The sequence below is a fragment of the Macadamia integrifolia genome, chromosome 5, assembly GCF_013358625.1.
Source record: "Macadamia integrifolia cultivar HAES 741 chromosome 5, SCU_Mint_v3, whole genome shotgun sequence".
Taxonomy (NCBI): Eukaryota; Viridiplantae; Streptophyta; class Magnoliopsida; order Proteales; family Proteaceae; genus Macadamia; species Macadamia integrifolia.
The window spans coordinates 1,929,025-1,954,524 of NC_056561.1; the positions used below are offsets into that span (position 1 = coordinate 1,929,025).

The following is a 25,500-nucleotide window of genomic DNA, read 5'->3' on the forward strand; positions in this document are numbered from 1 at the left end:
GGGGTGGTGGTGGTGGTGTGGTGGCCAGAAATTCAACAGGGCAAAACCATCAATATCTTACTAGAGAGAAACTCCAAAACACATCATAAAATTAAGCTCTGGAAATCCTTGAACATTAATAAACTCATCCTAAGAATAATCCACAGCCAAATCTCATGATCATAGTAACTCATTCACAGGAATACTTTAATTTCAATGAAACAAGTACCACTTCTTTGATTCAGAGGTAAGAATAACCATTTTGCATGCCAAACCAAGACTATATTTATTCAAACCTAAAATCCCTATGCAAATCATTCCTATTGTCTACATCTAGCAACATCTTACAGCTTTATGGTGGTTGCATTTTAATGAGCAAACCAGAAGCTCAATAATGTGATGTCAGTTATGATTCCCAACCAAATAGAAAACGATTCTAATGGCTTTAATTATGTGTCATATCAGATGGTTATTCAATGAAGACAAGGACTTAAGATCCTTAAACCATCATTGCACTTACCCCAACTACTTGATAACCCAATAGATAAGCCTGAAAGGTCTATAAACAAACAACAACTCAGCCTATTCCCAACTAAATGGGGTCGGCTACATGGATCCGTGCAAAGCCAAAAGGAAAAGCAAAGTAAAAAGTAAGTAAAAGGGGAGGAACACAACAACAAAACTCAGAAAAAATACCACTTAAATGTGGTCAGCTACATGGATCCTAGCCCTCCAATCAGCTCTATTTGAGGTCATACATGGGACAAGCCCTAATTTGTGCATGTCTTTCCTCACTACTTCTCCCATAGTCATTTTAGGCCAGAAGCTGAAAGGTCTATATGGAATAAAAATGAGAAACTCGCTCAAAATAGAAATTTGAGGACAAAGATGCGTGAAGGAATCACCTCTAGAGAGTTGTGTAAAAATTGCCTCTTCAGCCAGACCCAGTTTGGAAGTTCAATAATAAGCAGTTGGTGTGGTTCAGACTTGTGGAACTCTGGACAAAGGTTGAATTCCTTTTCAGGTTTGAGGTGGAAAGGTTTCCAATGTCACAAGGGGAGGAAAGAAAAAACGTACATTTGGAGGCAAGTCTAAAAAATGCTCTAACATAATTTGAACTTCAAGTCCAATGCTATAAACGAATATCACTTCCCTATGAGCAAGTTCACCTAGACCCTTTTTATTTCCTTTGATAAGAAAATTAAAAAAGAATGAAAGATTGCAAATTATTAAGCATAATATTATTTTCTGGGCATGCATCTAAAATGGTCTACTGTATTACAAGACACCTTTTCTATGTAGCATTGCCATTCCACTCGGCTTCAAAAGATTTCTCAAGTAACTATGTTAATCAAAATGATTAAAAAAAACCTATCCCCCCCAAGTTCTCTTTTTCCTAACCTTGCCAAGAAGCCTCTTTAATCTAATCTCCAATTGTACCACTTAAGTCTGAATCACTATTCTTGTCTCCTTCCACTTAGTTAGGAACTAAACTGTCCCCCCCCCCCACACACACACACCTTCTCTTCACATCCAATAAAATCTTGAATCCCTAAATTCAGTAGTCAAAAAATTTCCCCATATCCAATCAAACTAACAGCATTTCTTTGTTTATAAAGGCATGTGACAACAAAAATAGGAAACTTTTATCACTTAAACCTATAAAATGCATTAAACAGAAATTAAAAAAAAAAAAATGTTTTTTTATTTTTTTATTTTTTATTTTTGGTTTTTTTTTTAAAATAATGTTTAAATGAACCGAATAATTCGGTTTAATTCGGATTCGGTCCGAATTATTCGCGATTTATATTCATTTTGGAAAAAGTCGCGAATTTTAAAGAATTTTATTTTTAATTCGGATTCGGTCCGAATTTTTGATAAAATTCGAAAAAATTCGGTTTGGCCGAATAATTCGCGAATTATTCGGCCGAATTGATAACTAGAATTGATAACTATGCTCTTGGGTTGCAACTATTCTAAATTAATATGGTTTGGAAGTAGCCTCTTTATGCACCACCTACAGATTGGTTGAAAGGGTGGGATGCTTGTTTACGAGAAGCATGCATGTCAATTACGTTCAAGAGCTTCTTTTATTTGTTAGTACTTGTGGCGAGCAAGAAACAATTTGACATTCAACATTAAGGAGTGGACACCGCAGGAGGTTATCTATGTAGTTGGAAAGGCTTTTATTGAATTACAACATGTGCTTTTACTAATGGGAATCATGGGACAACATCGGTTGCAATAGCAAGTGTAACTCATGACAGTTGGAAGGCACCCCTTTTGGTATTATGAACAAAATACAATTGTGACGTGGCTGTCCCACAAGACTAGGCGAAAAGAGGATTGGGCTTTCTTATTGGGGACCACAAGTGATGCCTTCTCAAGCTGTCTCAATACATCATCATTTTTGCTTCTCCAATTCCAGGGGAATATTTTGCATTTAGAAGTGCTATCTACAAGGCTTTGGAGGCAGGCTTCACTCGTCTTGAGGTTGAATCTAATAATAAAGAGATTATTAATATAATCAATGACCCAACAAGATTACCCTGTTGGAGGTCTCCGTGTCCGTTCAAGATATTAGATAGAGTATGTCTTCTTTTAGTTCCATATCTTTCTTCTGTATTCGAAGGGCTGTTAAATAATGTTGCAGATCCCCTAACTAGGAAGGCAACGTCGGTCATGAATAAGACAGAATGACCACATTCCATTCCTTAGCTTCCCGTCCTTTGTAGGTTTGATCAGTTAATACAATTTTCACCGCAAAAAAAGTTATGGTGAATTATAAATTATAAAAAGGATAAAGCTCTTCACCAAAAGAGAAATAAAATCCACAACTATATTCTACCCAAATAAATAAATAAATATGAGTATAGGGTATTTCATTATTTCCTTTATAATTATGGGATGGTTTCTAAAATGCCTTTTGATTTCGATCATCAGACTCCATGTATGATTATCATGATTGACCAATAATAAAGGAATACCTCTTTCGCCATGGGTGAAGGAAATCAACCCTTCTCCTAAATCGACGATAACCTTTCAAACATTTAGTGCTAAACTCCTTGAACCCTCGGCTCAAAAGATTCTCAAAAGATTAGAGTGGTTAAAAAAAAAAAAAAAAGGAAGAAAAGAAAAGATGTAAGATATGCCCATGTCCAGGTTTTTTAGGTCTTTCAGGGATCAATACTTGATCTCTGGTTCCAAGTTACAACTTAAGATTTTGCCCACGTGGTTGGTTACATGTTTTTGTGAACTGTTCAACCCAAACCCAGTGGTGGAGCTTGGAGCATAACCGTCCCCAGTCCCCAACCCCCAACCCCCAACCCCAGTCCAGATTACCTATCCATACATATGCGTTTTATGTAGGATCAAGTGATCACTGTGTCATTTTACTTTCGCAAATGTCTTTCCATGCTGCAACTAGGTGTGCATGAGAGTATCTTTGAGAACAAAATACACATGTCATCACTGTATTGGTGATATGATTTACAAGCTGGGCATAAGCCCAAACCCAGTCCAAATCCAAGTTCACTTAGAGCCTATTTGGTAATGATTCCATTATGAGAATCATTCTGAGAACACCGTTGTTCGACAAAATCATCTATTTATATTATCTCATTAAAAAATGATTTTTTGACTCTGACGAACTTACGTTTTGGGCCTGAGTCGCCTGACCTATATAACTTGGTCGTATTTTTGGTTCAAATATTGGTTGATTCAAACCGGGGTTGAATAGGCCGAACCCATCTTACATCACAAGGTCGGGAGCTACTGCCGGCATTTACAGAATTACAGTAACCGTCACAAAAGGTCCCATCGTCTCCAGCTTCCCTCTCAGCCTCTGCGTCATATTTCCTGTTATCGTTCCGGCATGAAACCCTGATTCTATGGCCACCAAAACCCTAACCGTGAATTCTTCCGACCACTTCCTCGATTCTTACAGAGCTTTCTCACAGCATTCTCCTCAAACCTCCCATCCTTCGTCCTTGACCCTACTCTCTCAAGGATCTTCTCTCCCTCCCGTTCCTGCGGATTTCCCTCAGTCCAAGCTAATTCCAAGAACACGCTTCATCGTCGACGGCTTCCGTCATTCCGGTGATTACTCTGTTTCTTACTTCCTCTCGCACTTCCATTCTGATCACTACACCGGCTTAAATTCCAGTTGGTCAAAAGGCATCATCTTCTGCTCGGAAACCACAGCTCGACTTTTAGTTGAATCGTTGAAAGTACCTGATTCTTTCGTCTTCTCGTTATCGCTCCGTGAAACAGTTCTTATCGATGGGTGTGGAGTGACACTCATCGATGCTAATCACTGCCCTGGTGCGGTTCAGTTCTTGTTCCAGATACCGGTACTGCAGGGCAAAGACGAGAGGTATGTACATACTGGAGATTTCCGATTCTCTAATTCGATGAAGCAAGAACCTTTGCTTAGTGGATACGCGGGCGCGGATGCGATTTTCTTGGATACTACATATTGCAATCCCAAGTTTGTTTTTCCCTCACAAGAAGATTCGGTTAACTATATAGTCAGGGCAATCGAAAGAATTAGACACGAAAATGAAGGCCTCGTGAAGTCTGTGTTGTTTCTTATAGCTACTTATGTTATTGGGAAAGAGAAGATTCTTGTTGAGATCGCACGTAGATGCAACTCCTTGATACATGTGGACAGTAGGAAAATGGCAGTTCTGTGCATTTTAGGGTTCGGCGAGTCTGGGATTTTTACGGAGGATGATTCGGTTACTGACGTTCATGTGGTTGGCTGGAATGTCTTGGGTGAGACTTGGCCTTATTTTCGACCCAATTTTGCTAAAATGAAGGAGATTATGACTGAGAAGGGATACTTGAAGGCTGTTGGATTTGTCCCGACAGGGTGGATGTATGAAGCAAAACGAGATGGGTTTGCAGTTAGGACTAAGGATTCCTTTGAAATCCATTTGGTGCCTTACAGTGAACATTCTAGTTACGATGAATTGAGAGAGTACGTGAGGTTTTTGAGACCAAAGCATATTGTTCCAACAGTAGGTTTGGATATTCAGAATCTTGATAGCAAACATGTTATTGCAATGCGGAAACATTTTGCTGGATTGGTTGATGAAACTGCAAATAAACAAGAATTCTTGATGAGTTTCCACCGAAGGTCCCGGACCAGGGACGAAGACCATGAAAGTGACATCAACATCAATCCTGAAAGGGGACTAGACATTGATGATGAGGTCAAGTCAAAAGGAAAACTTTTGGAAGGACTCGATAACACTGATTCTAGGTTTGGCTTGGATTCAGCATCTTCTCTGCAAGAGCCTGGTTCGCGAGATCTAAATGTGCTAAGTGATAAAGATACGGAGGAGATGATTCAAGAGCTTCGTGATTGTTTGCCTGTCTGGATTACCCGAGAGCAGATGTTAGCACTGCTTGGTGGCTCCGGTGGTAACATTGTAGATGCAGTTTCTGAGTTTTATGAACATGAAACAGAATTCCGTGCACAGGTACTTGCTTGTGGCGACTCTGCTGTTATGCAGGCAAGCTTAGCAAGTAATTCTACAGCACTTCCTGAATTAGAATCTAACTGGGTCGCTGCTCTTGGAAGTAACAAGAGCACTCTAAGCTCAACAAGAAGTGATTCTAAAGTATTTTTCAAACTTGAACCAAATAAGGAAACCCCTCGTGGAGGTAAAGTGAGCAATTCAGTTCAAGAAAAGAAGTCACCAAACATGAAGCATTCAATTAAGAGTACCATCTCTCCGAAGAAAAGGGCTAAGGGCACTTCGAACAAGCTAAACAAAAAGGCAAAGATCAGCTCAGCAATGGACTCTTCTAGCTCAAGGTCGAAAGACTCGAAACAAACAACGATTACAAAGTTTTTCCGTAAAATTGGGACTGATGCTTCACAAGTTGCTAGGATTTGTAATGCCGTGGCTGAACAGCGCCCCACTAGCTCAAGCTTGTTGCCAATTGATGCTATTGAATCATACAAAGAAGAGGTAGATCAATTTCTTCAGCTGATAAATGGCAGTGTGTCAAGAAGCAATGCTGCTTCTCTCCTGGAGAAGGCTAATGGAGATATTAATGTGGCATTGGATATATATTACCGTGGTTCTAGTCGTGACCTTCGAGCTGATATTCAGTCAGTTCAAACTCAAAGCTGTGTTAGTACTCATTCTGCTGGTAAAGAATCTGAATCACCTGAGGAAACTAAAAATACTCCTAGCTTGTTCATGCAGGGGCTTTCAACTGGGGACATGACTGCATCTTCAGTGTCTCTACCTTTAGAAAAATATTTCCCCGTTGAGCACGGTTTGTGTTTCCCATAGTTTCTTAATCAAATTGAAAAATGCCTCGTAGAGTAGAAAAAGTTGTATGTAATCTTGCTTTCCTGATGGCCATTTGCAGCATGCTGGAGTAGTGGACAGGCTGCACCATATTTACATCTTGCACGGACTTTCGATTTGGTTGAAGGGGAAAGAGGCAAGATAAAAGCCATTGGTATTCTGTGCAACATGTTCAGAAGGTTTGATGACATGGATTTCATTTTCCTGTTTTATTCTTCTAGTTTTCTTCGATATGGAATTGTGAGTGCAAGTCCTTTAGTAGAATTAATGTGTTTCAAGCTGATTGTTTGCTTGCGATGCCTCTGGTGACACAGCTTGCTTGCCTTATCACCAGAAGATGTGCTTCCTGCCATTTATCTGTGCACAAATAAGATTGCTGCTGACTATGAAAAAATGGTTAGTTTCTAACGATCTTAAAATGTAAAAAGTGATTGCGTTTATGTCCATTGTTACATAATAATATTCCCTTACACTTTAAAATCAAATTTTATAACACTACGACGAGCATTACTATTCCTTTCTTGTAGTTTTTCTGTATTTTAATGCAGTGGTGGGAAGGAAAGATGTATCAAATTGTTTAGAACTTATTGAATGGACCTTGACCAATGTCACTGTGAACTTAAATTTTCAACCTCTCAATGTGCACATTTTTACAACCTTCTTTTGACTCGTAATGTGCAGACAGAGGTCCAAATAAATCCCAAATGTGGCAACTGTTGTCGTTATTTTTAATTTTGGGTGCAAGGTTTTGTCAGGATAACACCTAGAAATTTGGTCGTTAAATTGACTGAATAAATAAGATTATCTAAGGTTATTAAGAAAAAATGTATGGGGCTTGTTGATTGGTGTGGGGTTAACCTTTCTTCAACTCAAGACCACAAGAACTAGGACTAAATAAGTGATGGATGGACAATTTTGAAGCTTCCCCATCACAAAATATAGATAACAAAGAATGGATGTGAACTATACATGAGGTGAAAATCTCATTCTGTTGGAGGCAATATTTGGCAAAATCTTTAATGACCCAACCAAAACTAGGGGAGTCTCGTGCACTAGGTTGCTGTTTTAATGACCCAACCAAAACTAGGGGCGTCAATATCTTACTATTGCCTGGGCCCGGCGCAACAGTAAGGTTGCTCCATTGTGACCTAGTGGTTGTAGGTTCCAGTTGGGAAACAGCCTCTCTCTGAAGCATGGTTCGAAACTTGGAAAAATCTTGCCGAAATGTATTTCGAAGTTTTTTTAACTGAAATGAAACATGAAAAGACATATTTCGGTCATTTTGTTTCGAAACGCTCATTTTGCCCCAAAAAGTGCACTACTACGTTGAAATTTTGTTTATCTCGGTCATTTCGTTTCTCTCATTTTGTTAATTGCGGCCATTAGCACCCCCAAATGGGCAAACAAAACACATGGAAAAAGTACATTATTTCGGCCGAAACGAGTCAAAACCACCGAAACGAAACGAGTTCTTGAACCTTGCCGCGAAGTGGGGTTAAGGTTGCGTACTTATGACCTTCCCTAGACCCCACAGTGTTGGGAGCCTTGTGCACTGGGTATGTGCTTTATATGTCAAGAGCCCTTGGAGAGAGAACTAGTATACTGCATTACTAGCTTAAATCTTGGTCATCAAAATCTCTTGAGCAACAAAATGATCATAGAGTTGTAGTCACCATAAATGAGTGGAGAATGCTTATTAATTAATCTAAAAACTAATTGTTCCCTAAATGGTGGGAATACAGTGAGTAAATATATCTCAGGTTTCGATTGAAACCGGGCCAAAACCCTGTAGGTTTCGACTAATGGATTCAATAGGGCATTTCGGTAGTCAAATGACCATATTTTTATCCTAAAACTTTAGGAAAACCCTAATTAAACATCTCTGAACATAATGGAACCTTTATATTGGTAACAAACAGCCAAGATGCTAGTTTGGTTTCATTCCCTAGGTTGGAAGTGTACGGCATACCTTGATGTATACTTTCTCAAATATAGCCCATGTTATATATAATAGTACTAGAGCACATAAAATTTAATCAAACAACTAAAATATGCAATACAAATGAAGAAAAACCATTTAATACTACAAAGCTCAAAGTTTGAGTATACCTCAAAGTTTAGGAAATAATGTCATACCTCAAAGTTTGAGTCTTCAGCAAATCTCACTCAAATGTAGCAAATCGTCGTTGTGGATGTGTAGTAGTTTCCAATAGGTTGTTCCACTAAGATTTGTAGATGATTTGGCAAAAGAATTCAAAATATTAGGTTTTTTTGGGCCTTGGCAAAATTCCTTATCCTTGTTGAAACTACCAAAAGATCGAGATGTTGATTTTAAACCAAGGGAATGCATCATTTCGGCTGAGATGTCTCACCGAAACCAAAATGCCAAAATATCAGTTGAAATTTGGTAAATTTGCAGGGCCGACTGAGGTTTTGTTTTGACCAATGTCAAAACCAAAAAGTTCAAGAAATCTCAGTCATTTTAACCAAATTTTCGAACTATTAGTACATATAAATCTGCTGGACAGTGTGTTGCTCATTTTTACTCTTTCCTAGCAAGTCAATGATTTTATTAATAATAAAAGGCTCGCTGTACTGTACAAAAGGTTGCTTACTTACACTTCATAAAAAAGGATATCCAGCGTCTCCTAATAACAGATATTTTCATTTCTGTTTGCTTTGTTCTTTACAAATGTCAATGACAGCAAGAAGATGGAAGAATGGTTAATTTTTTTCTTGCCATATCCAAATTATTTTGAGGATGGGGCTGGATTTTATTTTTTATTATTTTTGTATTTTTAATATATTTTAATTAATTTAATATTTAGTTTTGAGAGACAAGGATGTTATTGCATGGCCTAGGCTGTTTTATTTTGAGAAAAGTTCACTGTATTTAGCATGTAACTATTCATTTGTATTTGCAGGAACTAAACATTGGTGGCAGTTTGGTGACAGCTGCACTTGAAGAGGCATGTGGAACAAACAGATCCAAAATAAAGGAAATGTACAATAAAATGGGTGATCTAGGTATAAGTGGATCATTCTATTTATAGTTTATTGTGTGTTGTGCTTGTCTGTAGTCTCTTGGAGAATTTACTTATAGGCTGTTTTGTTTCAAGGTGATGTTGCGCAAGTATGTCGGCAGACTCAATCATTTCTTGCTCCTCCTTGCCCACTTTCAATCAGAGATGTATTTTCTTCTCTTCAAAAAATTAGGTATAAATTGAATTAGTGTATGTGGTTATAGTTCTCTTTACTTCCTTAATTAGCATCCGATGCCATGTCAATTTTGTACTAGGATCTTTTTTTTTAGGGGTGGTTGTTCCAGGCAGAAATCATGCTCGGCAAAATATTGATGTCTTTGAAATTTTCCCTTTTTTTTCTTGACTAGTGTATTGTAATCATTATTGGGCTTGATTCTAGCTGTTGAATATTTTAGTAAAAATAAGTCATATCCAACAGCATGTTGCAGCAACAACAACAGCTCAGCCTTATCCCAACTACATGGGGTTGATGTAGATAGGGCTGTCAAAGGGTTACATTGGCTGAGGAAGATCCCATTCGAAGCAGGAGGAAAGCCAGCCATCCTTAGTCAGTTAGTCTGCTCAAGCCAGCCAACCAGCTGGCCAGTTCCATCCTATGCTGTTCCTCCACAGCTGACCATAGAACCAGCATAACAGCCCCTTTTTCTGATTCAATTTTGCTACTTCAGAAGCAGACCAGATTGGCCATTGAACCATCTATTTTCCACCCTTTATTATGTTCTCTTTATTGTCTTCTAGAAGGCCATCTACAGCAGCAATCGATGGAGGAGCCCAGCAGCAGTAACTCGTGTTACTGTTCACGTGAACAGTACTTTCGGCCTTTTTGTCTTCTTATGATTTGACTTGGTCAACCATGGTTTTGAGTGAAGATCAAGTTTTCTAGAAGAGTCCTTATTGTTCTATGTTAGTTGTTTAGTAGACAAGTTAGGGCCCGTTTGATAACGTTTCTGCCGTTTCTATTTCAAGAAACGTTATTTCAAGAAACGGAAGAAACATAAATTTCCGTTTATAGAAACAGAAACGGAATTGAAGGTATTTGATAAGTCATGTTTCTGGAAGTCGATAGTAACCAGCGAAAGAATGGCCATGAGACCTTTCCAGAAACGGTGAGACAAGTTCTGAAAACAAGTGAAACGAAATAGTTTATCAAACGCTTTTTGTTTCGTTTCTGTCGTTTCTGAACACAGAAACGGCAGAAACGCGTTTCTTGAAATGTTATCGAATGGGCCCTTAGTAGTTAGCTGCCTAAGCTAGTTAGTTTCCTCTTTTAGTTTTATTTCTAATTTGTAAGGTTGTGCCTAGCCTATTTAAAGAGACCTTTGTAATCAATTTCAGTTTATTTGAGATGGCTATATATTGTTTTATTGTGGGATGCAGTTGGGTGAGAAGCCCTAGGTGAGATGCCTAAACTTGAGGGGTGAGATGTCCAAAACCTGTTCTTCTTCCCCCTTTGCAACCCTCCATCGATTTTTTTTTTTTTTTTTTTTTTTTTTTTTTTGTTTTGTTTTTGTTTTTTTTTTGGGTGAATAGTTAATGCATTAAAAGAAGGGGATGGAAAATATAACCCCAAAGGGGAAGTTACAAACCCAATAAGGGATACAAAAAGCCCATAAATGGCACCAAAACAAAGGCCCATTAAGGGCTACATCTCAAGCCCAATTGGGCAACACTCAAAAGCCCACATGGGCTAATTGACAATAACCGAAAGCCCAAATCAAAGAAGAGGGGCAATGTGGACAATTCTAGGTAGAGTTCCACCAAACCCTACCCAACTTTTCTCCACACAGCAAACTCTTAGTTGCCAAGCCGAGATTTGAATCTCCTTCAGCAAGAAGGCAGCCACATTGGTGGGGCGTTATGTAAGGCCCCGGTTCCACTAACCTTGCACAATATTGTCCTCTTTGGCCCATGGGCCTCAAGGTTTTAAAATGCGTTGTGCCATGTTAAGGAGGCTAGAGGTTATTAACTAGCCCAGTAATCTCTCCCTAGGCGATGTGGAACTAAAGTTTTTACACCCTCACCGATCTCTCAAACCCTTGGTACTTGCCGTATTCTTGGTGGGGACACCTCACCGATCTCCTAGGCGGGTTTAGTACTTGCCGTATTCTTGAGTGTCACACGTTGGCCTAGCAGAGCTCTGGCCAAGCGTTGGTGATAGTCGCAGAGGGGCACTAATCTTGCAAAGGGCAGCAGTGAGACTGCTGCCAGCCGAGCATAGTTGATAGCCTTGCGGGCTGCTGGCCTTGAGTGCCCTAGCTGAGCAAACGAATTAATAAACAGTGACGAGATGGACTGATGGAGAGACCAGTGAGTCCAGATCTTTGTTTCTTTTATTTTTTTTTCTTTATTCTAACTATTGAGAGAGTGTTTTGAGAGTTATTACAAGATTGTTTGAAGATTTGAAGCCCTCTAAGATTGTTGATTAGAAGACACACAACCAGGCTACCGAATCCAACTTAAGGGTTTTCTTGGGAAGAATGTTTGAGTGCGTATCTCTCAAACCAGGTCTCTGATTGCTGCAGGATTTTAAGGGTTTGTTGAGGATCTTAGGAGGACCACTTGATCCAATTTTGAGGATCATCCGATACTTCCAGCCCTAGTTCTTAAAGAATCACCAAAAGTCTCCTATTTCTTGCAATCAGTAGATCTCTCAATCTAGCCAACAAAATTTGTTCAATTTTTATGGTTTGTTCCTCATATAGGATCTCCATTCGATCCAAAATTCAGCTCCATTTGAGTTGTGATTTGTAAGTAATCGAAATCTTCTCTATTCAGCCAGAATTTCAGATCCTACCTGGAATTAGGTCCTATGTGATTTAGTCTTACATAAGGGGTTGGCTACATTGATCCTTACCTTCCAATCAGCTCTATTTGAGGCATACTTGATATAAGGCCTAAATTATGGATGTCTTTCCTCGCCAGTTCTCCTAGGGTCATTTTAGGTGTACCCCTGGGCCCGTTTAGTTCCTTCAATCTGAATGAAATCACTCCTTTGTAGTGAAGTATCCAAAGGCCTCCGTTGAGTATGGTCATGCCACCTCAAACAACTTTCTCGTAGCTTATAATGTATTGGAGCTACTCCCAAATCAGCTCTAATATGATCATTCCTTATTTTATCCTTTTTAGTTTTGCCACACATCCATTTCAACATTCTCATCTCCGCTACCCTAAGTTTATCTACATAATATTGCTCAACTGCCTAACATTCAATACCATACATCATAGCTGGTCATATGACTGTCTTATGAATTTTTTTTCTTTAAGTTTTAAATGCATTGATCACACAACACTCCGGACGCACCTCCTCCACCTCATCCATTCTATTTTAATTCTATGTTAAACATCATCTTTTATATCACCTTATATATTTATGACTGAGCCTAGATACCTTGAACAATCACTTTACTAAATCTCCCTCGTCAATTTTCACCACCTCATTATCCGTCCTAGTGTAACTAAAGCTACACACCATATACTCTGTTTTTGTTCTACTTATCTTAAAACCTTTTGATTCCAAGATTGATCTTCATAACTCCAACTTGTCATTATCCCTGCTTTTGTCTCATCCAACAAAACAATACTTTAGCAAAAAAGCATACACTAAGGAATCTCATCTATAATATCTCTATTAAATCATCCATGATAGTTGCAAACAAATAAGAGCTTAATGCTGTTTCTTGATGTAACCCAATTGTAATTGGGAATTCACTGGCTTAATCCCCCACATTTCTTACGCTAGTTGCTACACCATCATCCATATTTTTAATTATGTCCACATATTTATTTAAAACACTTATCTTCTCTTGTACTTGCCAGATTAACCCTCTAGGAAGTAGGGACTCTAAGAGGCGTCCCATGTGCATGAGGCTCTTGCCATTGGAAGGTCTGGGGAGGGTTATAATGTATGCAGCCTCAACCCTGCTTCTTGGGGAGGCTGTTTCTCTAGTGACTCTGTCAATAAAGACCATATAGAGATCCTTCATGCAATCTTTAAATCATTCCATGAGTTTCCTAAGTAAAAAGCTTTTGCTTTGGATTTTTCTGGCATAAAACTAAATTGGTTCTCCGTAATATTTGTTTCTTGTCTTAGCTGAGTTTCAATAATTCTCCCATAATTCATAGTATAACTCATTAGTCGTATGCCTATATAGTTATTGCAGCTTTGAATGTCACCTTCTTCCTCTTCTTCTTCTTCTTTTCTCTCTCTCTCTTTTTTTTTTTTGGAACCACAATGCTTCTTATCCATTCATTTGCCATTTTTCCAGTTTCTCATAATCTTATTAAATAACTTGATTTGCCAATATAAACCACAGATTCTTGATCTTTTCCACACTTCTATTGGGACCCTTCTGGACCAAGTGCCATGCCTACTTTCGTCCTCCTTAAAGCTTCGTTTTCTTCTGGCACCTTGATTTTATATATATATATACACACACACACACACACACACACTCTATGTGGTTACTTGATGGGTGATGCAGCCTTTCAGGATGTTATTATTTGAAATATTTTCATTTAGTAGGTTGTAGAAATGATATTTCCATCTCTCCTTATTACACAATATTACTTTACCATCTTCACTTTTAATACATCTAACATGGTCGGAATCTCTACTCTTTCTTTCTATCATTTTAGCTATCTTATAAATAGCTTCCCCTTCCTTTGTGCCATATTGTTATAAAGATTATTATGTTTCTTTGCCCTTGCATTTCCCACAATCTTCTTAGCTTCATTTATGACAAAATTATATCTTTTTAGATTCTCTACATCCTTAGTCCTTTGCCATGTCTTAAAACTACTTTTTTAGTCTTAATGGCTACTTGAACTTCATCATCCCATCACCAAGTCTCCTTAGAGGAATGATGTTTTCCTTTCAATTCACCTAGTGTAGGACATCTTTAGCAACCTTCTTAATACAAGTAGTCATCTCGTTCCACATCGTGTTAGTGTCACCATAAAAAAAATCTTACCTTCCTTGCTTGACTAATTTATCAGTAAATGATTTCAAGATATATCATTTTAAGCTCCACCACCTTATCCTAGGGCGTAATGAGACACATACCCATGACCACTAAACTATGTTGTGTGGTTAGGCTCTCTCTTGGTATAATCTTACAATCCTTACATAACGACCTATTGGACCTTCTAGTTAGAAAGAAATTTATTTGGCTACTATGATGCAACTCAATGTTCCTCTCCCTTTTCAAAGTATGTGTTTACAATAGAATAAATCATAAGCCACAACAAAATCTAAAACTGAAGTCCCCTCCTCATTCCTCTCTCCAAAACTATATCCTCCTTGTGCACCTTTATAGCCTCTCTCCCAACATGTCCATTCGCCCTCTATAATAATATTTTCTCCTTGACTAAAACCTTGCACTTATCCATCCATTTGTTCCCAAAATTGTAACTTGTTACTTTCATCCAATCCTACTTGGGGTGCATAACCGTTAATTATATTGACAACCTCTTTCTCCAACACAAGCTTGATAGATATAATTTTTTCACAAAATCTTTTAACATCCACCACACTATTATTTATATCTTTATCGACCACTATCCCCACTCCGTTTCTATTACTTTCATCTTGGTATACCAAGTTTGAAGTCGTCAAACTCCTTGACTTTTTTACCCTTCCATCTAATCTCTTAAGACTTGAATACAAGATATGTTAATTCTTTTCTCTCCATAAAATCTACCAATTCTAGACTCTTACTCATTAAAGATCCTATGTTCCAAGATGCTAATCTAATCCACATGTTAAACACCAAAATGTACAACAGCATGTATGCATGGAAAATAAGAGAAGAGTATGGGTTTATGTTGGCTTCAAGTTGTCATTTTATTGTTAGGATAATAACCATAGTATTGCTTTTGCACCTTAGTTCTATTATTGTTTTGGTTTCTAAATTTTTTTTGATGGTGTAGGGACTGAATTGAAATGCGCCAATAGTTCATTTCCTTCTTTCCTGTGGTTCTTTTGGTTCATTTTAGGTTTCCAAAACAAGTTTTATGGCTGATCTAAAAGTTTCCCTTAACTACTCTCTGAAAATTCAATTACAAGACTAGTCTTCCCTCCCTCTCTCGCCCCCCTCTCCTCCATGTCTTAAATATTGGTTGTGATATGTATCAGGGGCATCATTCACATGTTCTGTCTCCCTTGGACTTTAGAAACCAATCTCCTTTAATTTTGCTATACCTTCTGATGTTAACCTCTGTCTTCACTCTTCACTATCAACTAAAGGTGTTAAGTTGAACAAGGCCATCTAATCATCAAATACTGTGATATATCATTGTCAGAACTTCCTCTACCCATTCCTCTTGTAGTTGCATTTTCCATTACAATTTGGATTTTTCCTTATCGATTTTGAACTTGTATAGGCATTTCATCATGGTCTTAGGTTCCAATTGCCTGAAGCTAGTTGTCTTCAAACTTTATTAGTGTTTGTGACTTATTTGTTTAGGAAGCGAAGGTTCGATTTGATATTATATACCCATTTTGATGCCTATTATAATTTTTGTCTCTTGACGATATCGTTGTGTTCATTCTTCCCAAAAACAATTGGAGATCTCATCAGGACGGAACAGAGATGCTTCTGAAGTACCATAGATCATAATACCTCTTCTATTTTGGCTTCTTTTCATTCCTATTTTATCGTGAAATCTTATTTTTTCCTGTTAACTTCTGAATTTTTCTGCCCCTCTTTTCTTTTTGTATTCTGACAAGTGATAACTCAAGAAAAAATATTATTATAATGAGGCAATGTGATAATGTGAACGGAAAAAAGAAAAGAATGGTTTCTTCAATCACCAATTTTCTTTTCATTTGGGAAGAAAAAGAGATCAATGGAAGTTCTTTTTATTTTGTGGGTCAATTTCTTGGTTGAGGTTTTTAGTGTGCCAAGTAGAATATCTTATTTTCTAGCCAATTAGCATATGTAAATCAACAAATTTGTTTCTGATATTGATACTGGAACTCATCAGTGCAGAAATAGGCAGTGGAAGTACCACTCGAAAGAAGATGCTTATTGTGAATCTCATGCATTCTTGTCGGGAGAAGGAAATTAAGTTCCTTGTTCGCACTTTGGTGAGATTTTGTTAAATTCCTTCAATGATTTAATTTTTGGTAGGGGTCACATACAAATTATTGCATATCCATCCAAGTCTTGTTCTCAAAGTTATGGTATGATTTCAAACTAGTGATCAGGCTTCAGACTTCAGCAAGTGTTGCTTGGACTGACTTAGGTTTGGGAATATTTGAATTGACGTGTTGGAGCTAATTTTGGGAAACTGAATAATCCCTCTTGCAGTTTCTGTCATTGTTGATAAGTATCTTAGAGAGTTCTTAATGTGGGATCTTTAATTTTCAGTTTCAGATAGCAAAACTAGGATTCTATTATATGAAAAAGGGTAAAGGGGAATATTTATGTGAGATTTCAAGTCGGGGTGGTGGTGTTCATTTTTTTTTAAGGTAGGGAGGGAAGTAGATAACAGCCAGGAGGCTCGAATTCGAGACCTCCTGGTGAGCATGGGCTTTTTAATATTTTCTTAATAATTATTTCTTTATTGATGTGAGAAAAAGGAAAGAGAGAGAAGCAAGTACCTATACCTTCAGTTTCATCTCTTTGTGGCATCAGCTTTTCATATTTTACCATCAATATTTACACACTGTGGATCTTTGAATGCACTGCTATAGGATCTTGACATGATCACAAATATAGATGTACTTATTTGGTTTTCCTCTGCACAGATAATTTACTTTGTTTCTGAAAGTCCAATTCACTGTAGGTTCGTAATTTGCGTATTGGGGCCATGATGAAAAGTGTACTTCCGGCATTGGCACAAGCTGTCGTCATGAACTCCAATAATGCTCTTCATGAAGGTGCACTGGAAAACCTTAAGCCAAAGCTTCAGGTTTGATTTATGTGGCTTTTGCCGTTTGAAGTGCTGATGTTTTAATTAATCACCATAACTAACACCAAAAAAATCTCATACTAGGAGTGATTGTTGATCGATTCAGTTTCTTTATGTTTCGATACCAATTTTCAGACATTCATTTGTATGGGCTGGGCCTAAGACTTGAGGCTCAGTACCTGGCCATGGGCATAAAGTACGAACCTAAATCTTGTGAGACACAGTAAGCTTTCAAGCCGTTAGGCCAGGTTGGCCTATTCAACACTGTAGTCATCCACAAACAATGTACATTAAGGAACTCATGTTTTAATAGGTTTAAGTGCCCTTGCATAGTTTTGGAAGAAAATGAAATCTCCCAAGCTTTTCGTGGAAGTTGTTTCCGTAAAGGCCGTCTTAATCCAAGACTGTCTTGCCTATTTTATAAGTATTTTGATTAATTTTTCTTTAGACCTACCTAATTTTACTTGCTTTCTCACCTGTTTTGTTTAAAAAAAAAAAAAAAAAAAACCCAGTCTTGTTTCTGATCTGATATTTCTGGTGCTTGCTAGAGCATTTCTGCAGCAGTAGTTGAGGCCTTTAATATTCTCCCAAATTTGGTAAGTGTTCTACAGTCGTCTTCAGTAGTTTCTCCCATTGTCTTACTACTTGATTGAATAATATCTGTCTTCATTATTTCTTAGTCTTTGACTTCTATTACCAAATGTTGTTTATGCAAGGAGTTTTTACTTCTATAATTTTTTTTCTTGAGGTGAACAGGTGTCAACATCAGTGGTGCATTTAGAGTGGCTTTCTTAGCGTTATTTATTTATTTATTATTATAAGTATGACTTCCTCCAAGACTATGAAATATAGGTCTATGAAGTGGCTGTCTTGGACTGGTTCACCTGATCTGGACAGCTAGATCTTTGTGTAATCAAGGGAACATAATGGGGTTTCTAAGTCACGTATGCATTAGGATTCAGAAATTCCAATAAATCAGAATCACAAGGATTAGGAACCAAAACCAGAATTCAAGAAAATCGGTAACAGAATAAAGATGAGTCTGATCTGTTCTACACTCTGGTTGAAGATCACGTTTTGGAGGCTGAATATCTTGATAAAATTTGAAATCAAACCAAGGACTGGATTCAGAGTTATCAGGGCTTCCTGCTTGGAGTAGGATTCTAGTAAATTCACCGAATTTGATAGGCTATAAACTCAGAATTCAAAACAAAAATTGTAAGGTGGATGGAATCCAGAATTCAGAACTGATTTAATAGATGCTTACCTGATAACAGAAACTGAAAACAATTCCTGAAATTTCCAGAAAAGTAAGAATCCTTGTTGAAACAGAATTTCAGAAATCAACTGTAAATATCAGATTTTGAAATCAGAAAATGAAACAGAACTTAAGTAAACTCGAAGAAGATGACCAATAGTATTTGATTAAAAGCAAAACAGAGTTAAACCAATAGAAGTATAAAAAAGAAGAAGATGATAAGAAAGAGATTTAATTCAAGAATCACCTCCTGGATCACTACCCTGGAATCACCATTAGGGACTAGCCGCACTACTTAATCACCACAGTAGAATAGCTCTGAATCTCACAAAACCAATAGGCAAAAGCCAATTTCCATTCATCAAATTCATAAACAGGGCTGAAGCCCCTAACAAAACTATTTAAAAGACTCGAAAACAAACTCAAAAGTCTCAAACCAAGCCTAAAACTTCTCCAGTCAATAGCTTACTGTGGAGGTAGTCTTAACTGACTAAAATTCTGCAGAAGATAAAGGAAAACAACTCGAAATAAGGCTGGCCTCATAGCATCCTTTATCCAGATAACTACTAACACTTAATAACAATTAAAATAAACAATAGACTCTAACTGGACTGACTAATAAAGTATATCCTGTATTCCTACCTCCTAACCATATTCTATGCCTATTGCAAAGAAAACCCATTGGACCAATGGGCCAACATATATATAATCCAACCCTAGATTTATTTCCACTAAAATATGCCCATTTTCTCTGGTTTATTTGCATTGGAATATCTCGTTCTCTTGGTGGCCAAGATATACCCACTCCTTAGTAGATGCTTTAGCATGAGCTAGAGTAGGGGGAAGTGTTGTAATTTGGAGTGTGGATGATTCTGCTGATGTGGGTTTATGATGCTCTTTTAATTTTTCTATTTTATTTTTGAATAGATTTTTTGACAGGTGTCTATTTTTTTTTCTATAAAAAAAATGAGGAAAGACTGATATATATATATATATATATATATAGGGTTGATAATTGCTTGGTACATAGTTAAGAGTCACTTCTCTCTCTCTCTCTCGGCTGTGTGGAAAGAGGAACATAGAATATTCTTTAAGACAAAACTTCAAGTGCTAAATGGATTTGCATGGATGATAGAATGCTTGTAGTGGAGACTGGAAGCATAGCTTATGGGATAAGGAAAGGGGTATATAGGCATTTGAGCTCCTTGTTATGGTATGTTTAGAATATTGAAGTTTCCATTCATGTACTTCATCGGCTTTTACATAAACAGGATTTGCTTGTTCCTTCTCTTATGAACAAAGGCGTTGAGTTTTCTTCAACTACGTTGTCAATGGTTCCTGGCATACCTATAAGGCCTATGCTTGCAAGGTAACTTTTAATGGTTAACTAGCACTTGTAGTACCTGGTTGGTGTATCAAAGGGTTCATCTTATGTTTTATTTGTTCTCTATGCTAGGATTACTAATGGAGTTCCTCAAGTGCTAAAGATGTTCCAAGGTAGAGCTTTTACATGTGAGTACAAGTAAGTTTCATCATTTTAATTCCCCCCACCCTTTCTCTCTCTCTCTCTCTCTCTTTTTTCCCAAAAAAATTTGTAACACCCCGGCCCCATTAACCTTGGCACAATATTGTCCTCTTTGGCCAATGGGGTTCAAGGCTTTAAAACGCGTTGTACCATATTAAGGAGGCTAGATGTTATCAACTAGCCTAGCAATCTCTCCCTAGGCGATGTGGGACTAAAGGTTGCACACCTTCACTGATCTCCCAAACACTGTGGTACTAACCATATTCTTAGTGGGGACACCTCACTGATCTCCTAGGCGAGTCTGGTACATGCTGTATTCTTGGGTGTCACAAAATTCCTCTAAATTCATTCACTTCACTTTCAGATATAAGACTCTCAGACTTAGTTGGATGCACAGAAATTTATTTTTAATGTTTAGGAAATTTGGATCAAAACATTTTAGGAAATTTGGAGATTTTTTTTTTTCAATTCATCATGAACATGAACTTGAGAGCTGTCTAGTAGCATTGACCTAACTATGTAATTTGACATTACCGATTTTACATTATTGCTATGTCTTGAGGATGTTAGTAGGCCATATTTTTGGAAATAAAATTTCTAGTAATTGCAAAAAATATTTTGGTGTGCTTTGGTCCCATATAGAACGTGGCAGTGGGTGATGATTCACGTGAATTGAGTATGAGGGCGATATGGATAAAATTTGGATATCAACTGGTAAGTTTCAAGTTAAAGTTGTTTAAAGTTGAATTCTTGTGGTGGACAATGAGATTTAGCGGTACACTTGACAGTGTGGGAGCAAAGCAATGCTCATGTGTGCAGCTTTTTCTTCTACTTGGACTGACCATTGGATAGGTGGTAATTCCCTGGATATGCCACATGCCGAATTGCCGAATTGATGGCTCATCTTAACTGTATTGCCCACACAATTTATCAGGCTTTTCCGCTTGTTCTTTCGAGGGCCCCTGTTCTTCAAAAAGTTCCAAACAGAATTGCTTTTTCCAAAGCATTCTATTTTCTATGAATAACAAATTTATTATAAAGAAAGATGAGATAGAGCACAACTAGTGCAAAGAGGGTTTGTACCCACACAAAACAGATCAAGGTACAACAATAAAGACGAGATAGAGAACAATTACAGCGAAGAGGGTTTGTACCCACACAAAACAGATCAAGGTTCAACAATAAAGATACTGCAAGGGCCAAGGAGGCCACTAAATTAAGTATCAGAGAAAACCTCACAAAGGATAATTGTCCCCAACCACAGTATGGGGCCTGACAATACCTGCCATGACAGCTCATCAGCTAAAAGAGTTAACTGACCTAGGTCTCCAACAAAAGGACACATTTTGCCGAAGGAGACATGTGGCAGCTGTAATAATTAAGATGAAAAAATCTCCAAGGGAACCTCTGCCCTTGGCAAACCATTATATCACTATAGCTGGATCCACTTCAACCATGATGGTATAGAACCTGCTTCTAATAGTAGCATCCAGATCAGTGTGAAGCAATAAGAGCTCCACACTTAGTGAATCCTCCACACATATCCTTAGTTTGTAGGTCAACAAACTGAGTGTGCAACAGGAAAACATTTCAACCGTTAAACCATTACTTTATTTCTGTGAAACTTTTTCAATAAATAGAGTTCAGGAGAGTTATGTGGGACCTCCTACATTTTGGAGCAATGACCTACTCGTAGTTTGATTCTAACCCTAAATTCAAGAATCTACGTTCCTAAGTACCTCTACGTTTAGCCTGGAGAATTAATGGGGACTTAGAAGTATAATAATAAACCTTAGCAATAACAACTAGAATACAATGAAACATAAAGACTTAAACTCCAACACTTGACACCTAACATATACCATGATAGGGACATTTCCCCTATCATGGTCATTGACAATAAAACATTGTACTGCAGGGGTGTGACAACCCTATTGTGGTCACTGAAAATAAACCATTGTACCGCAGAAGTGTGACAATAATACCCCTATGGTACATATCTTAACATGTTTAAATGCCATGTCTTAGGAGATCCCAACGAACTATGGACTATAGTCCGAATTGGGGTTAGTAAGCTTTGTAACTTTCACTGTTATTTGTTCATATTTGATTGTCCTATATCGTATCTAATATCATTGGTTATAAGTGTATAGTGCCCAGGAGCTAGCTAAAGAAATCTGTCAATGGATCTATTCTCGCATTTTATGTGATAGAGAGGATCATTTAAAATGAACATGATGGCTTTGATTTCCTTATTGGTTATGAGTTTCAGTGATCCTTGAAAAGTGATTAACAGAAGTATAGTACTTATTGAATCTTCCTCTTCTCACCATTAGAGAACTTTTTCCCTTTTGTGCTTGAGAGGTGTAAACAATAAGGAAGAAAATGGAAGAGAAAAAGAAAAAGACAGAGAAAGAGAAATGGCTGTAACTTGGGAGTCACACCCTAGCAACACATATCGAAGTCACAATAGGAAACAAACACATGACCCAAAAAATACATATCAGCCCCTAAGGGGCGCTAATCACACTTTTTCTCTGTTCCTTTCCCTCACTCGACATTCTCTAACATGAGGAATGATGTTTCCCTCTTCAACTCAAAATTCATTACTTGGTTCATAATTTCTGTTCTTCTTTTTAATTGTGGATAAGAAAATGCCCCTGGATGTTACTTTTGCTTTGTTTTGTTTTCTTTATTTTTAATGTTTATGTCCAAAGATTGCTTGTGTTACAGATTTGTATCTCCCACTATAGGTATGATGGTCAGCGTGCTCAAATTCACCGACTAACTGATGGATCTGTACGGGTCTTTTCACGAAATGGTGATGAAACAACATCAAGATTTCCAGATTTGGTAAATATAATAAAGGAATCATGTAAGCCAGATGCTGTGACTTTCATATTGGATGCGGAGGTAATATACCATAACATTTTCCGATCTAGGAGAGAAATCAGCTATAATTTTCCTTATCATGAGAGAATTTTATTATGAACCAAGATTTTGTCGGACTTGACCATATGCATCTGTTTATTGCTCTACTTGCAAATCTTCGGCCCCACTCCAATGGGTTGTAGCTTCTTCCAAAGCTAGGAGAAGATGGTGCATTTAATTACCTGAGGAGAAGATACCTTCTAAGAAAGCTTCTTTTCAAAAAAAATGAGGAGACCAAATCCAAGTCATTCATTTACTCAGAAACCTTTTACACAAGTTTCCTACTGGACACCTTTATCCTCCTAAAGTCTTGCCTTTTCCTAGCCAAAACCCATAAGAGGATCTATACTTGAAGTTCCTTATTGCTATTTGATTAACCTCCTTCATGAAGCTGCTCTTTCTTTGTTGAATTCCATAAGCACCTGCCAAAGTATGCAATGTTGATTGTAAATAGTCCAGATTTTGGTGGCCCAAGAATTTTCTTGGGCCGAAGACACCCCCCCTTTTTCTGTATTTTCCATATCCACTTGCCAAAAGTGCATAGTTCATGGTATTAAGGGCTCATATTTCATTGTCTCCAGAAGGCCTACATAGCCACTTCATTTGACTTAGTCAAGCATTTTCTTTTCACTTTTTCATTATCGTAAAGATCCATCCACTTACTTTTATTTTCAGTTTGCAAGCTGATCTATTTTTCAGTCCTATGGTTCCAATTGAGAGTATCTTTTTGCTCCCACCAGTAGCTCAAATGGATAAATGAAAAGATTCTATACCTGGTTTAAGGATTTCTATATGTATTGGATTAGTTGGATCTTTCTGCCTGTATCATGTGTTCGATGGCGCTGATCCTATTTATCATACCTAGAGGACGGCTGACCCAGTGGTATTACAAGGCTTTTACTCACTGCATTGGCTAATCCTTTTGTTTGGATCATCCAGTCTGAATAATCTGTATCAGTATGGATCAGAAATGATTTATGCTCTGATATCAATCTTAGATTCTTGCTTCCAATAAAGCACCCTAATTGACTAGCATTCTCACATTAAACGTGAACAGCCGAGTATTCCTAAACTGAGTCACTTTACTGTTTTGTTTATCCATTGTTGGTTTCTGCATCATTTAATTTAAGAACTAATGTTCTGCCCCCAGGTAGTTGCTGTTGATAGGAGAAATGGATGCAAGCTTATGTCCTTCCAAGAACTATCTTCACGAGAGAGAGGGAGCAAAGATTCTTTGGTCATGGTGGACAGTATAAAGGTGCACCACTGCACCATGTCATTGGTTGTTATTTGAAAAGTCTTCCTTTTATTTTATGTGGTCAAATTCAACACAACTTTAGAAAGAAATGCTCAAAAACTTGAAATCGAAAAGGGAGTTGCACAAAAATAAGTAAGCTAAGAAAACTTAGTTTCCATCTGTAGTTCTTTATGGTCTTTCCGTTGGTGTAATCTGCTGGACTCACTGATGGCTCCATCTTGGTGCCACCTAAGGACCTCCTCAAATTTTTGCTCCATATCTGGTTACCCTTGTGGGGAATATCTTGCCCTTGAGTATTCACACACTATTGTTGAGATTAATTGTAAAAACTGCTTGAATTACAATCACAAATTGGCATGAAGGTCAGCATATTCAGTTTCACAAACTCCTTGATATAAGCTAGTGGCATAACAATGTTACTTATAAGTTGCTCGAGCTCATGAAAATCTTGCCACTTTGAGCGCATCTTTTGTAAATAATGAATTCTTATTAATGTGAAAAGAAGTAAATTTATGAGATGTACATCATTAAGCTCTTCAAAGAGCTTCATCAGATTGAATCCGAAAAACTTGATTTCTATGTTCTGATTGCACCAGTGCTTCTTCTTGTTCCACTTCGTTTTTAGTTTTTACTTTCTTTTGATGTTTCAATATATTTTTCTTCTTATCAGATTCAACTATGACTGATGTCTTAGATTTTGTTTGCTTCTGCTTTCTTCCTCATTCTCAGATGTCCATGCTTCCTCAACAATCTAGTCTATACTCGGTTGCACCTTAGAGTAAAAAGAAAGCTACCAGGATATTTTGTTGAGTTGAAAATTGCTAATCATCTGTTGAACGCTATAAAACATCCTAAGTATTGCAACTGGTCCCATGGATGTATTTTGCATATTTTTTTTTTTCTAAAATTTAATTCTTTAGAATTCTACAAGATCTCTGAGCCTAGTCCTCCCTCCTAAAATTTCTTTATTAACATCTACCAGAAGTCTGGTTTCTTTTGGTATGCTCATAATTACGACATATACCTTCTTCCTTGTTGATAAGTAAAAGCTATGTGTGACTTCGTGGATACCATGATACTTGAACATTTACATGTAGTAAGGTCAGCACCAATCACATGATCTTTATGCATTTGGGTTGTTGGACAAAAGTTATGTCATGATCCTGAAATCTCATGACAAATCTCATTCCTTTGGCTATGTGTAAATTTAGAAGAGTAGGTCCTGCCATATAGTGTAAACGTTGGGGCAAATCCTAGCTCTG

At 37.5% G+C, this 25,500-nt stretch overlaps 1 protein-coding gene across 5 annotated transcripts in view; it reads left to right on the plus strand.

The window, feature by feature from the left end:
* The first annotated feature begins 3,753 nt into the window (after nucleotides 1-3,753).
* Nucleotides 3,754-25,500, plus strand: part of LOC122078630 (DNA ligase 6) — a 30,785-nt gene continuing 9,038 nt past the window's right edge. For 2 of the 5 annotated variants that reach the window (XM_042644702.1, XM_042644705.1), the window contains exons 1-12: nucleotides 3,756-6,273; nucleotides 6,370-6,487; nucleotides 6,623-6,704; nucleotides 9,233-9,335; nucleotides 9,428-9,524; nucleotides 16,337-16,439; nucleotides 17,141-17,266; nucleotides 17,815-17,862; nucleotides 19,796-19,893; nucleotides 19,981-20,046; nucleotides 22,803-22,962; nucleotides 24,131-24,238. In XM_042644702.1, coding sequence (XP_042500636.1) covers nucleotides 3,870-6,273; nucleotides 6,370-6,487; nucleotides 6,623-6,704; nucleotides 9,233-9,335; nucleotides 9,428-9,524; nucleotides 16,337-16,439; nucleotides 17,141-17,266; nucleotides 17,815-17,862; nucleotides 19,796-19,893; nucleotides 19,981-20,046; nucleotides 22,803-22,962; nucleotides 24,131-24,238 — 3,513 coding nt within the window. In that variant the 5' untranslated portion in view covers nucleotides 3,756-3,869. Of the gene's footprint in view, nucleotides 6,274-6,369; nucleotides 6,488-6,622; nucleotides 6,705-9,232; nucleotides 9,336-9,427; nucleotides 9,525-16,336; nucleotides 16,440-17,140; nucleotides 17,267-17,814; nucleotides 17,863-19,795; nucleotides 19,894-19,980; nucleotides 20,047-22,802; nucleotides 22,963-24,130; nucleotides 24,239-25,500 lie in introns of all 5 variants that reach the window. The other 3 variants (XM_042644704.1, XM_042644706.1, XM_042644703.1) reach the window with 3 other exon arrangements.